General features: G+C 41.0%; 1 protein-coding gene across 1 annotated transcript in view; it reads left to right on the top strand.

Moving 5' to 3' along the window:
* LOC111862349 overlaps nucleotides 1-14,571 on the top strand; it is a 426,180-nt gene that overhangs the window by 194,590 nt on the left and 217,019 nt on the right. The window contains exon 3 of the mRNA XM_023847658.2: nucleotides 12,505-12,654. Coding sequence (XP_023703426.1) covers nucleotides 12,588-12,654 — 67 coding nt within the window. The 5' untranslated portion in view covers nucleotides 12,505-12,587. The remainder of the gene's footprint in view (nucleotides 1-12,504; nucleotides 12,655-14,571) is intronic.

Here is a 14,571-nt window from a genome sequence, read left to right as displayed (position 1 = left end):
CAGGAATCTTCCTGGGGGTAAAAGGCGGCCGGCGTTTAAGGCTGAAAACTTCAGAGCCGATTGTCTAGAGAAAATGTGGAAGCCTCAACACATCACAATCCTATGGGCCTTCACGGCCCGTTACATGGAGAGCTTTACTTTTTTTTTTTCGTTGTTTATTGTATATAATGTATACTTTATATGAAGATCAAACATAACTCGCTGAACTCACTCACGAACCTGACATATTTTGGAGGTGCCAGGTTCGAATATCAGCCGGAACATCAACCATCCTGACTTAAGATTCTCTTTTCATCCCAGGATAATACAGGAATATTTTTTACTTGTGGAGCTGAACCCTTCTTGATGAGAAGCCAAATCTGCAGCTACTCAAGAATTTCCCAGAATTTTATGAAACCCGAAGGTTCATTACCGTGTTCACAAGAACCTTCTACTAGTCTCTGTCCTTAACCAGACCAATCCAATCCATACCATCCCATGATATCTCTCTAAAATTCATTTCAGTGTTGTCCACCCACCTACGCCTTTGTCTTCCCAGTGGTCTCTTTCCATCTGGCTTTCCCACCAATATCCTAACACTGTTCGAATCAATGCATAATCCAGGCAATTTATTGACCATTCATCATTGATTCGAACAGTGTGATATAGGGTCAATAGACTGCGTAGATAATGCATTGATTGGAACAGTGTTTCATCTCTCACCACACATCTGCCAACTGCCTACAGCCCATCCCATATCCCTCTCCTATTCCCCACCCCCCCGCCAAAATGTGTAAAGCTAGGCATATCCTGTAAGCTATGAAACTTTCGCCACTCCTGTTTCCGCATTTTGGAACTGTGCAAGCACACCCATATCTCCCCCACACCCTCTCGTAATCTTCGATTTGTTTTGCCAGTACAACGAGAACAGAACAGTGCCCTTACGTGTCTGGCTACTGAATGGTTTCGAGCCTGTGCCCATGTGATCTTATACATTTAAACGACAAGCTCTATTCAACTTCGATTTATAAAACACCATTAAAAATTCCTAAGGGAAGTAGAATAATCTATGTTTTAATCGAACATAACAAGCATGTAGCACGCGTGCAGAGAACTGGAAAGAAAGATACCACTAGAAGACCTAAACCTAAATTGGGATAAAATATTAATGGGCTTTAAAGAAATAGGCTGAGAGGGTGTTTATTGGATACATCTGGCTCGGGATAGGGACATGTGGCGGACTCTTGTGAACATATTCAAGAATCTTCGCGGTGCATAAAACGCTGAGAATTTCAGTAGTAGTTGAGCTGTCTCTACCTTCACGTGGAGGAACCAGTTCCATGGAGTTGGTTACCTCGCTGGCAGAAAGGGGCTGATAGCGAGCACCAGTACTGGAAGGGCATAGCGACTAGTTAGAATAATTAAAAAGGGGGAAGCACAATAGATCAATAAATGGTCGCAGTGCATGGGGTAACCCACCCCCTCCGAATAATAATAATAATACGATTTATTTAATGACTCCTCAGATTAGGTCAGTGGACGGAAATAATAGTGGCAAAATTTGGAATATTGTCCTGGAATTTTCATGGAGGCACTGAGATAATTCAGTCAAAATTTTACGCGGAATAGTTGTGATGAGGCCAAAATTTGAACCGATAAGGCATCGAATACAACTATTAGGCCTACACAGTGTTTCAAATGTCACTTGACATGTAAGATCACGCGACACCTGTAGGGTGTTTATAACGTGTTCTGTACTAGACTCGCTTTTAAATTTGAAACACATTTTAGATTTAGTCCTATATCGCGATGTTGCGCTAAATTAAGAGGCAACTGCTTCGTATCTTCGTATCTTGTTCTGCATTATGTTTGTATTTCGTTCACAATCTCATTAACTGCCGATCACAGTGGCCGCGCGGTCTAAGACATGAACTGTCTTCACCCGCTCGAACGCTGGGATCGTAGGTTCAAATCCAACTTGAGGCATGGATGTCTATGCGTTTATGCTGTGTTTATGTTGTCCTGTGTGTAGGTAGCGGCCTTGTGAAAGGCTGATCACTAGCCCAAGAAGTATTATCGAATGTGTAAAAGATCAAGAACCTAAAAATGCGTCCAAGGACCACAAGGGCTTTAGAGCAATTGATTGATGAATGAATGAATCTTCTTAATTAGAAAACGAAAATTAAATATATTGTGACATGAAGCTTGAACGCTGCAATAATGGAGTCGGAGCCAGGAGTCCGTTGCTAGACAACGGCTCGGTAATCATGTTTCCACGGCAACGAATATTAATACGTTACAACAAATAGCAGAGAAGGCGTAGTTGCCTAGGTAGCAAGTGAAATCACGTTCCCGTGGCAATGCATACACGAATAAATAGTTACAACTTCACGAAAAACAGAGATATTCAAGAAGGTGATTCCTATCCCAGCCGCTTGGTAGGTATAAAAGGAGACCAGCTGAGAAGCCGTAGGCCAGAAGTGAATGAGCATGCTTTCGAGAGACAGACATCGTTCAAGCAAGTGTGGCACGTACGAGAGAGTAAGAATTCGAGAGATTACAGACCCTTCAAGATGCATCGTGTTACCAAGCGAACAGACGTCGAAGACTTTGCTTTGTGTCTTAAAGTTACAGCAATCTGAGAGCGAGACTTGAGAATATCCAATAAATCGGTGCGCCAATCCAAACCCCGTCTACGAGTCACTAATAAAAGTGACTGTATGTTACTCAATTTACTCTTCGTGTTAATTTAATCTTTTCAAAGACTGGGTTCTCACTTAGATGATTTATCGTCTGAGATATCAACTAACTGAAAACAGTTTTTCGCCTGTAATTATTTCATAACATTTACTCGTGAGTATTATAGTTGCAAGTGACAGTTCTGAGTTTCCCGTTAGCACAAAACATGGACAAGTTAACACGGGGAACATTAGCATAACACAAACATTGTTTTCACAAAACACTGGAAAGGGGTTGAGGGTTCAGATGCAGCACAATTCCAGAGGATGGTGTAGCATCAATAAGAGATTAAAGCTTATACCACCCCTCCTGTAATGGGTTGTGATGTTTTATATGGCCATCAGCAATCTCCTGGAAACCTTTATTCTACACGGATTAACCAGGATTGTGTTGCGTGTGTTGGTACTAGAGGATTTTAAACTGAATTGCACCTAACGCTGTGTAATGAATCGGTTTTACTGTGTATCCATTGCATCGTATTAAAGTTCTGGTTTCATGGGCCTCTAAATGAGACCCCTCATGGCGACCGTTTACATGGGAAATTGTAAGTCGCTGTTGCCACGCTCCCAGAGGAGCGTCCTCATTGTGACACCCGACAAGTGTTCTTACGTCACGGCGTTTCGCTGCGGCGCACTCTCTGGGGGCACCTCGCCCTTTGCACCATTCATCATGGCGTCAAATATAAGAGGAACAGGACCACCAGCGGCGGGGAACAGAATAAAGAGGAGAGGGGACTGAACAAAAATTCGTTTTTAGTTTCATAGAAAGAAGAGAAAGATTGGAGTATGGGAAGAGGGACTGCTTGGCTGTTAGTGGGAGCGTGACGGCTTGACACAGACTTAACTCTGACCAAATTTTAAGGTAATTTTGAGGAGATTTTCAAGTACCTGTATTTTAATTTTCATCACTTATTCTTTCTAATCGGGGCACGCGGTAGCGTATTTGGTTGAGGCACTATTTTACAAGCCGGAAGGTCGCGGGATCGAATCCAAATGAGGTATATTTTTCAATTTACCTAATCCTTCCAGCCGCACTATGGCCCTTCGCTCCACTCAGCTTCTAACAGAAATGAGTACCAGGAATATAATTGGAGTTAAAGGGCTGCCGGCGAGTAAGGCTGACAACCTTACCGCTATCTATGAGCAGATTATCTAGAAAATGTGGAAGCCTCAACATCTCACACCCTATGGGCCTCCACGGCCTGTTACAGAAATAAAAAAAACTCCCGTGATTTTAGTCCGCAAGCGAAGTATCCCGACCGAGCGACCGCCGCTTGTCGGCGAAGTTTAGTGCCAAACTTTAGCTGATAGAGGGTTTCGCGTGGTCAGCGCAATGAATCTCCACGGCCGTTAATTTCGGTTTTCTAGACCGGAGCCGCTATTTCCTTGAAATAGTTCCTCTATTATCATCACGAGGCTGAGTGCACCCCGTTTCAGACCCACTACTTCTCAGAAAATCTGGTAGCGCTGGGAATCGAACCCGGACCTCGATACCTTTACTATACTTTTACTTATTCTTTCTAATCTCTGACTTTCAGTACTTCTGAAGAATACGAAATAAATACATATGAAAATGTTCAATATCTTCCTGCAAGGTGTCAATTCTGCTCAGTTCCTGCAAGTAATTCATATAAAGAGTAGGAACATTCAACTTTAATGCAATATTTATAGGAAATTCATAAACCGAAAACAAAAAAGAAATTCAACTTTCATCTCTCTGTCGGTTTACATGTTGCATATCCGAATATGCATCTTCCGAAAACTTTGTCAAGAGAATTTAATTTTCGTGTCTATCAACTAATTTTGACTCATGTTTCACTTCATCAGATCTCTCAAATTATAATTCATAGTAAAAAAAAATAGTAATTGCATGAAACCTCTTGTCCTCTTAGAAATATTAATTTCTCCTTTGAAACATTTTCCATGCAGTTTCTGATCAACCAATGCTATAACATTTCTGCTTCGCAACAATATTTTTGTCTGACATTAAGTCACAACAATGTCAGCGAGGCATAAAAGTAGCTAGGAATGCATTTTTGAAAAAAATATATGCTCATGTCTTATACATTTCATTCAATATTTAGAACGAATTATCTTGAATGCATATTTTAAACTGGCCAGTATTAAACAAATCCTTTCAGTTCTAATTTCGAAACACTTCAGCATGGCCGTGCGTAAGTTACATTTATTTACTAGGCAAGACAGATGCAAGCTCACATGATGATAAGGTATTCACTTCCTAATATGGACTGTATTGTCTTCCTTCAGTTTAAAGTATGTGTTTGTAACTGACTTCATGTAGCAGCCGTCTTCGTGGGAAAATGTGAGTCGCTCAGGTTGTCAGAGAATGCTTCCCCCCACCCCCTTTACAGAAATGGAAGCTTCATTATTGGGTTGCTATGAGTGGTCATTAGTTATTATCCTCAGCCAACTGAATCCAGCGCACACACTCACACCGTGTTCCTCTAAATTAATTTATAATATTAGTTTCCCTTCCCTTCCAATCCCGGGTGCTCAAATAATATTGTAACGTGTTTACGTTACTGAATACGCCGTAGAGATCGTTAACTGGTTTATTGAACAATCTACAACTATCGGCTACAATTAATGATCACAATATTACGGGTTTCCACACTTTACAAACCCTACAACAAAATCTCTTAACACTGTCTTCACTTGTCTTCACGTACTACTAACGCGGGAGCTATACAAGTCTCCCTGAAATACACACTCCGAGTATAACTGTACTACAGCAATCACTATGTCCGGAAAGTACACAATAAGTCTTCCGCTCGCTGACTTCTTCGTTATCGTACACTCGCAGGCTGCTATGTTTCAACTGACTGGTAGCGGCTGTGGAGTCCACTTATATAGCCTTGCGCTGTTGCTAGTGTGACGTGGCGTATAGCCTAGGACGCTGTTGCTATTGTGACGTCACCGCTATTGATTAGCATTGCGTAGTTGCCAGGTTACGGGGCTCGGCTATCTTCGGCTCCGCTCGGCTCTCTTCGGCTCCGCTCGTGACGTCACCGCGCGTTGCGCATTGCGGGGTGATTACTCGCCTATTACCGCGAGCGTTACGTTACCGCTGAGACTCACCCACCGCGTCACTGCTGGTGTGGGGGGGGGCTTTGCGCAACATGTCACAATATATTTCCTGTGGTGTATATGGGTAAAACTGTGTATTTCTCTTCTGTCTTCACCCTAAAGATTACTCCTGCATTCCTTCAACCTAAAACAGTTCCGTGAATAGTAATTACGGTAGCCTAATTATGAATTTTTCTTCATCCTACTTACTCTTTTGTCCCTTATGTGTAAATATTCCCTTCAGTGCTTTTTCCTCTGTTACTGTCAATCGTTTCTCTTTCCTTTAAGGCAAGAGATAAAATTCCACACCCATATAAACATGACGACACCTGAAGATTTCTGTATTCTGTTTCCAGAGAGGAGAAAGGAATATAGAAATTCTCTGAACTGGATTGTAGCAATTATTTCCTGAATTTAATCTGTTCTTATTTTCTTCGTGATTATACGTGAAATATAAAGCTACAATTTTATTTTCTGCACTTGCGAATATAAATCAAGGTAATTAAATATAATTTCCATTTACTTACAAGAAATCCGGTTCCAAGAGTATAAAGGTCTCGCTGAAATCAGTTAACCCGTCTGATATTATTGCGTTCTCATTTCCTGAAAATGACGGCACGTGTTACGTGTTCTACTCCTTCTTATTAGAATGCTTGTTCATAAGTCACTTTAAGTATCTGACAAGAGTTTGTAAGCGGCTTTACACTTGGCGCTTCTTTCGCCACTATAGAGACGCCGTCACTGTAGCATACGCCACTGACTTCTGTCACTTTTCGTCAAGCATGAACACTTCGAGATTATTTTCAAATTCTTGTGACAACATTCGTCTCTGTTAACTGAAAGGACCGCTATAAGTTAAGTCTTAATGTTTTCCCACTGGTAGGCATTCTTGCAGAGTTTTAGTATTGAAATGATGAAAATAATTGTTCTTCCGTACATTAATTGCCTTCTCCAGGTTGGAAGTGGCTATTCAAGGGTGGATGAGGTTCTTTGGAAAGGCAGTGTCTAAATTATTATTTGAAATAAGGATCTATATGACAAGCTGATAAATATCCAGGTGGTTCAGAAATTTCGAGCCATATTTTTAACCCAAACGTAAATTGCCTTTCTGCAGGAGACCGCCAGCGAATTCTGATGCACATCAATTCAGTCCCACCTTCACATCCTGTCTAAGTTCCTCTTTAACACTGTCCATCCGCTTACGCCTCGTTCTATGAAGCTGTCAGCTTGCTTGAAGTTCTACGGCTGACTTTGTATACATATTTCTCTCTTTCTTTGTCCAATCAGCGCTATGATATATTTGCTATGCATGGCTTCTCCTTGTCCAATTGCATACACAGCTGCATTTCAGTCATTTTGGATGACTTCTGCTTGCCCTCTGAATAATATAGTTACGTAATCATACGTGTAAGGAATTTCGAAATACACGAGCGAATCGCGTGCAGGTCTGCGCCCGTCAATATTGCCAGTAGCATGGAGAAATCTATTCTACAGGCGCCGCAGTTTCAGCGTAAGAATATCTGCGTGATACTACGTAACAGATGGGACAGGCATAAATCATTATTGACCCAATCAGTACCCTGTAGGGGATACATTTTTTACTGGCCCTTAAAAACTCATATCTGAGATGGGAATGAGCCCTTAAACTACATGTGCCCAAAGCCTTGACTATAGTACTTTCGATATGATATCTCCATGTCATCCTGCCATTGAAGATGACGCCATTTCATACTATTTACGGAAGTGATGTCAGCATGCGGAAAGCGTGTGATCTACATATTAGGAAGAAAATTGCGATCGCTTTAATTCCATCAAAAACAGAAGGAAACAATAGGAGGAAAAACAATATCAAACCCAGGCCCTCAAAAGGGCCACTCTAGTCAATTATAGACATGGGAACACGATATATGTGTTGATAGGGGAGAAACAAAGGCTGGCCTACACCTGAGTATAGGCGTGCAGCAGGAGGTAAGAAGAGGAGGAACCTGCAGAGAGGAAGCCGGGAAAGGCTCAGGGTTGATAATTGCCCTGATATGAACAGTTTTCCCGGGAATACGCGGCCCAGTGGGGAAATCATGTAGGGAATCTTATGATGGAGACTTCCTTCCATCATCCGCGAGCAGATGAGGGGTTTCTGTCATTCGCTTAGACAGAAAAAATGCTCTCTCTTAGTCTTATTTGAATTGAAGTCAGATTCACTCACTTCCCTGATGATATTGTCCATATATCCGAGCTTGGTGAAGGTCACACAGATGTCACGGAGCTAGAAGCTATGACTGTAGTGGTTGTGCCCTACTCAGTGTCTGACTCTTCAAATGATTGACCTTCACCGGCCTACGTGGCGTTATGTCCCAGAAGATGCAACTCTGTACTGCGCGTCCTCTTTCATACACGCATGTTTTCCAGAGACTGTACCGTTTTATCCTGTATATAGCCTACAAGTTTCGCAGTTTTATGTAGCACATTCTCCCCAGAAACTGTTGAATTCCAAGAAAACCGAAACAATTCACAATTTTAGGCCTGGGGACTCGTGCCTAGGATCCATTTTTTAGGAGCTGCAATGTCTATATTAACCAACCACCGCCATGTAATGGATAAATTCTTAAATACCGAAAAATGATGAAGCTATCCCTGTAATAGTCCGTGGAGGCCCATAGGAATGTGAGACGTTGAGGCTCCAACCTTTTGTCTAGACAATCGGCTCACAGATGGCGAAGGTGCTAGCTAGGCGCGGAAACATGCATGCAGATAAACAGCCGATGTTCTAAAAATCGGTTTTCCTTATTCCTGGCTGCTAAAATGTATAACTTCCTCCAAATATCGACATAACTTCTCCGATGATCGCAGTACGTTCTCATAATACGCATGTGATAAAACAAAAAGATGTAGAAGATGATGAAATTAAAGGAGGAAGAAGAGTAGAAAGAGAAACATAGAAGAATTAGATAAAATAGACATAAAAAGAGGTAAAAGTGTTTGTTTATGTCATTTCTGTTAGTGTAAGGATATCGTCAAAGCCTATCAAATATTTTGCAGTGGACGATTTAAGTCTGAAGTGCATGAAATCGGCTTCAGCGATTTCTTCCCCTTTTATATAACCGTATTCGTGATTCCGAATTTAATATTTTCACTTCGTCCCTTTTAAATGTATTTTTCAACGATCATGAAGCGTTCATTGACATTTGCACTGGCTTACGTGGTAATGCGCTACATTTTTACCACCTGCAGCCTGAATGTGTGACGTCCTTCCTGCATTATTATGCTGTGTAGATTTGCTGATCCCCTGTCTGTTCAGGGATTTTCAGGCGGACATGGAAACTTGTTTGCAGTCGTAATGGAAGTTTGGTGTTCTTTTCTATTAGGAGGTCCACCTCTCCGAGTTCAAAATCTAATTAATGTGACTTCTAAAGGTGGGAATTAATCCAGGGCGAAATGAGAGAAGAATTGTACCTTATAAGGAAGCTGGTTGTTAAAGTGTTTGAATATTTATAAATTAATGGGATGTAGTTGAATACTAGTGGTTAGTCGAATATTTAAAATGGGCAAGATTCATATCAGGCATAGAGTTATGACAAAGTTACTCTTAGCTTATCTCAATAAAAAGGTAAAGCCGTCCCTGTAACCGGTCGTGAAGGCCCATAGGGTTGTGAGACAACGAGGCTTCCACGTTTTCTCTAGACAATCGGCTCACAAATATTTGTGAACTTGTGAGCTTTACGCACCGGCCGTCCTTTACTCCTCTCAGGATGATTCCTGGTACTCATTTCTGTTAGAGGCTGAGTCGACATAATTTCGAAACAGTTAATTAGGACGGAAATTTTTACATCAAATAATTACCGGTAAGATATTAATATCAATGGTATTCATTTATCCATAAATATACGAGTAAAATAAAATGTTATAAGTTGCTTAATTCTGTGTATAGTAATATGTATAATGCAAATAAGAATATGTTGGATTTAAAATATTCTAATGGAAGGCTTTATTCATTTTAATTCATTATCTGCCATGGGAAAAAGTGCGAGGGAATAGAGACACGAAACTCAGCCGCCTCTGAATAATTCCCTCAAGTTTTGAGCAATTCAGAGAGGCATCTTGTGCATATTTCTCTATGAGAATTCACTCACAGTGAGTTGGAAACTTGTTCCAGATATTTCACTTCTGTCTTAACTATTTGTAGGGGCTCCGCCACTTGTTAACATGTAAATTAACTCCATTACATTGTCCATGTTCATCTGGTTTAGTAACTAGGAAAGAAAGTTATTTAAACTTTATCTTGTCCGATTTGTTTCATCGTGGTCCGTCACACTAACAATATTAAGAAAGCTTAATTAATTCCTTCCAGTGTGACTGATGGAGTTTTTTCTCCTTTTTAATATTTTATCTTTAACAGGTTTCGGTTTTATAGACCATTTTCAGAAGGATATAAATACAATTAGAAACCACTATTACAACATACATATACATATGTATACATACAAAAAATTAAAAAGGAGAAAAACTCCATCAGTCACATTGGACGGAATTAATTAACCTTTCATAATTCCCCTTGTCTCTCCATAGATGGGACATCAACCTTTTTACCTACAACCGCCACAGTGACGGCTTAATTCTGTTCAATTTACTTCTTAAAATAGAAGCTGATAAAGTGTATATAGGCCGCGCCATAGCTCAAGCTGTTAGTCCCTGGCTTCCCACCGCGGCGGCCCGGGTTCGATCCAGGTCTGATCAAGTGGGATTTGTGGTGGACAAAGTAACGCTGGGGCAGGTATTCTCCTAGTACTTCGGTTTCCCCTGCCAATCTTCATTCCACCAATTGCTCCGCAATCACCCTCACCTATCATCTGGGGCTGGTACAATAGGCCACAAGTGGCCGCAGTACATGCACTTAATCCCACCCCACTAGCAATAAAAGAAAATGTATATACATTTTTTGGAACACTGCATATGGTGTTTTATGGAATGTTTTACATTACCAACCAATATAAACAATTTACAGAATATGGTATATTCTCTGAGATTAAGAAACAAATGTAGCAGGTCTACCATATATTTACTGTAGGATATGTAGGATACCAGTAGTGGCAACATTAAGATTAAACTCATTCATTTTCCAGTGCATCATATGAATTTCATGCTTCGTTGGCGTCTTAATTCAGTAAAGTCATGCCATCCGTTCCTGAATCTGAAGAATCCGGTCAACATCTTCATACCACATGTCTCTCATTAAACTGATTTTAATATTATTCTTAACATTATATAGTTCTTCAAATCTATCCATCTTTCATTTGCATTTTCTTCCCTCCTGAACTACATTAATGCCATGGGGAGCCAAGTTCACAAAATTAAAAAGGAATAATTCTAAAAAATATATATGAATTCCAATTTTAATTTTATTTTACTGTTGCAACATTTGTGTGTACATATATGTATAAAGATAAAGGCTGTTACCTTATTTGTATTACATTAATTTTTTAATAAATGATGTGACATGCGCGGTGACGTCTTGCAACAGTAGAGGAAAGGTGTTTCTTGTGTGGTCTGCGTCACGCAACAATAGAGGGGCTGTTTTTTGTGCGCAGTCCGTGCCGGGAGGATATAAGTGAATACCCGAGAGGGACTTCACTTCACTTCACTTCACTTCACTTGAGCTCCGAAATTCCAAGGGAACAACAGTGTGGCCAGTAGCAGAATTAGAAGACTTATTTTGTGACGTTACATGTGCTGTAGTACAGTGATATTGGGAGTGAGTAATGAAACACGTGACAGGAACAAAAACGCGATGAAAGGAAAGATGACATGAAAACTGGTACATATGATGTTTCTACTACTCTTCCGAACAAACAGGCTTTCAGCTTGTGCCACTTCGGATGTATCTGAAATAAACTACTTCTTGGATAAAAAATCCGCGCTCTCCAAATTGAAAACGTAAGCCCTTGTAATATGCTAGCCATTGGAAACACAGCGGTTTAATTACAACACTTGGAGGCAGCCAGCTGTGCTCTTGTGTCATAAATACACTGCAAGTTAATTTACATAACACAACTTGACATTTCATGTGCTTTAGATGGACTTCTGGATGAGTTTCGCCTTCATGGGAACCTGCAGCTGTCAACAGAAGCCAGAAAACGTATCGCAAATGGAATTGTCAAAGTGGTACACTTATCTACTTTGAGAAGTGCAAATAACTACTTCACTCTGATTTGTCTTCGCAACGAAAAGAGTGGAGAGGCAGCAACCATTTCCCAGCCCGTTTTTCTCAATTTAGAAGTATCATAAACTTCATTGTTTAAATGTGCCTCGCAGCGGAAGTTCGGAATATAAACTTATAATGCACGCTTAGGGCCTATTTTTCTCCTTTCGTGTTTGTTATGACGCATTATTCTTCAATGAGATTTATCTGACACGAATGATAGCGAGTTGTATGCCCTTTACAAAATCACGGATAATCTAAATGAATGATAGGGAATGCTGTTATGTGTGCCTTTTATAAAAGACTGACTACGTGGAAGATAACGATTATGTCATGAACCATTTATTAGCATATATATATATGTGAGAAGCTGTTTTAGTGAGACGTGTCAAATGAAGGGCCTACGTCGCGTATGGTACAACTGCTGTATGGCCCTACACGTCCTTTTTTCGAAAGGCGGACGTCATGTTGCGAAGACTGTTGTGAAAGGTGGCCTTCTTGTTACAGGCTATCCGGAAGATGGTGCGGGAGTGGCTCAGAGGGACCCATCAGCCGGGAGACACAGGATAAATTTCCGGGGCGTCCACACCATGGGCACGTTCTGTTGGACTGCGCAAATCTGGCTCCTCATGGCGGCGGCAGCAGCGGCAGCGGCAGGTTAGCTTTACATATTGAAGAGTTAGGCATTCACCTCGTTTAGCTGCACTGTTGTTGCTATTGTTGTTGAAATCATCCTCTAAATTCCAACAACAACAACAACAACAACAACATGTGGTTCGGCGAAGTTAACGTAGTCATTACAAAGCCGATGAATTATCTCATTTCTTCCAGATAATGTCCCCCTCTTTTTGGTCCCAACTAATGGTACTTGGCTTTGAAAGCGAAAGTTCTATATTTATCAGATATCCTCTGCGATACAAAGAAAACTAAAAACATTAAAAATTTTACTTTTTAAGTTCCTGGAGGAAATTAATGACACATGTTTTCCTTCCAGTCAGTATGTAAGAGCTAGCAAGAGCCGTAAGTTAACTGTTGTAAGGTTTAGTGACATATTTTTTCGATGTTTTTATTACAGTAAAATAGCGATATAAAACGAAATCATATATCACGTCTGTACATCCAAGAGCCTGCAATACTCATTATCACAGCAAGAAGAAAAGGTACAGACACCAACATTTGTAACTTTTCGAAGAATAGATGACTCATCAGTAAAACTTCTGAGACACGAAACTGCAGAAGCACATGAAAGTAAAGATTAATCAAACGCTCCAGCTGTACCGACTCTCGTGTGTACCCATGAGACTGAAAACGGGACGTGAAAACAAAAGACCAGAAATGCAGTTCATGAAACAAACGGCAAAATACGTAGACTTGGGTGGACCATAAAATAAATTAGTGTATTAGAGTAATTAAAACAGGATCCGTAATGGAAAAATTTCTAAATATAAATCCAACTGGATTCGTCATGTCGGAGAAACGGACTCCCGAAATTATTAAACATTAGCAGACACAAGGATTAAGAAATCGAGGAATCCTTGGACGAACAGGACCGTGACCAACTCTCTGACAGCTAGGTGATGATGAATGTCACTTATTTCACGTCGAAATGTAGGAAGAGCGTGAATTCTGAAAGGATAAAGTCGTAAGATTAACCGAGATTAAATTTAAAACTTTATCCAAACTTGTTTACATAGTTTTCCGTCAATAATGCAACTGTTTATTTGTTTATTTTTTCCCCCCTTGGCACTACAGCCCCAGTGGGCCTAGGCCTACCTCCATGAACTCCGTTCACTTCGGTTTTTCTAGATCTAACACATACGGTAGGATTCCTTGGGCGACTGATCAGCTCGTCGCAAGGCGACAAACACAGATAAATGCACACAAACATCCATGCCCTGAGTGGGATTCGAACCTACGATTCCGGCTTCCGAGCGAGCGAAGACAGTGCATGCCTTAGAACGCTCGGCTACCGTGACCGGCGTTTATTTATTTACAATCTCGTATGTAAACATCCGGTTTCATTACATACAATTTTCCGGAGAATTGTTTGTAACACTCCGTGATTTCAGTCCGCAAGCGAACTATAGCGACCGAGCACCCGCCGCTTCTCGGCGAAGTTTTAGTGCCAACTTTTTGCAGAGGGAGGGTGTCGCGTGGTCAGCGCAACGAATCCCGACGGCCGTTAATTTCGGTTTTCTAAACCGGAGCCGCTATTTCCTTGAAATAGCTCCTCAGTTATCATCACGAGGCTGAGTGGACCCCGTTCCAGGCCCACTACTTCTCCGAAAAAATCTGGTAGCGCCGGGAATCGAACCCGGACCTCTGGATCTTGTTTGTAAATAAGGTTGAATTTAGTAATGAAACAGGATGATTAAATAAAAAAATATCCAAGCGTTTGTTCAGAGAAAACGAATTTCGATGAAGATTAAGTCAGGTCACACTAGTGGCCGCGCCGTAGCTCAAGCGGATAGTAGCTGGCTTCCCACCGCGGCGGCCTGGGTTCAATCCAGGGTCTGGTCAAGTGGGATTTGTGGTGGACAAAGTGGCGCTGGGGAGGGTTTTCTCCGAGTACTT

Source organism: Cryptotermes secundus, unplaced genomic scaffold, assembly GCF_002891405.2.
Source record: "Cryptotermes secundus unplaced genomic scaffold, Csec_1.0 scaffold487, whole genome shotgun sequence".
NCBI lineage: Eukaryota > Metazoa > Arthropoda > Insecta > Blattodea > Kalotermitidae > Cryptotermes > Cryptotermes secundus.
The sequence above is the reverse complement of the archived record's forward strand: the minus strand, read 5'-3'. Positions and strand labels throughout refer to the sequence as shown.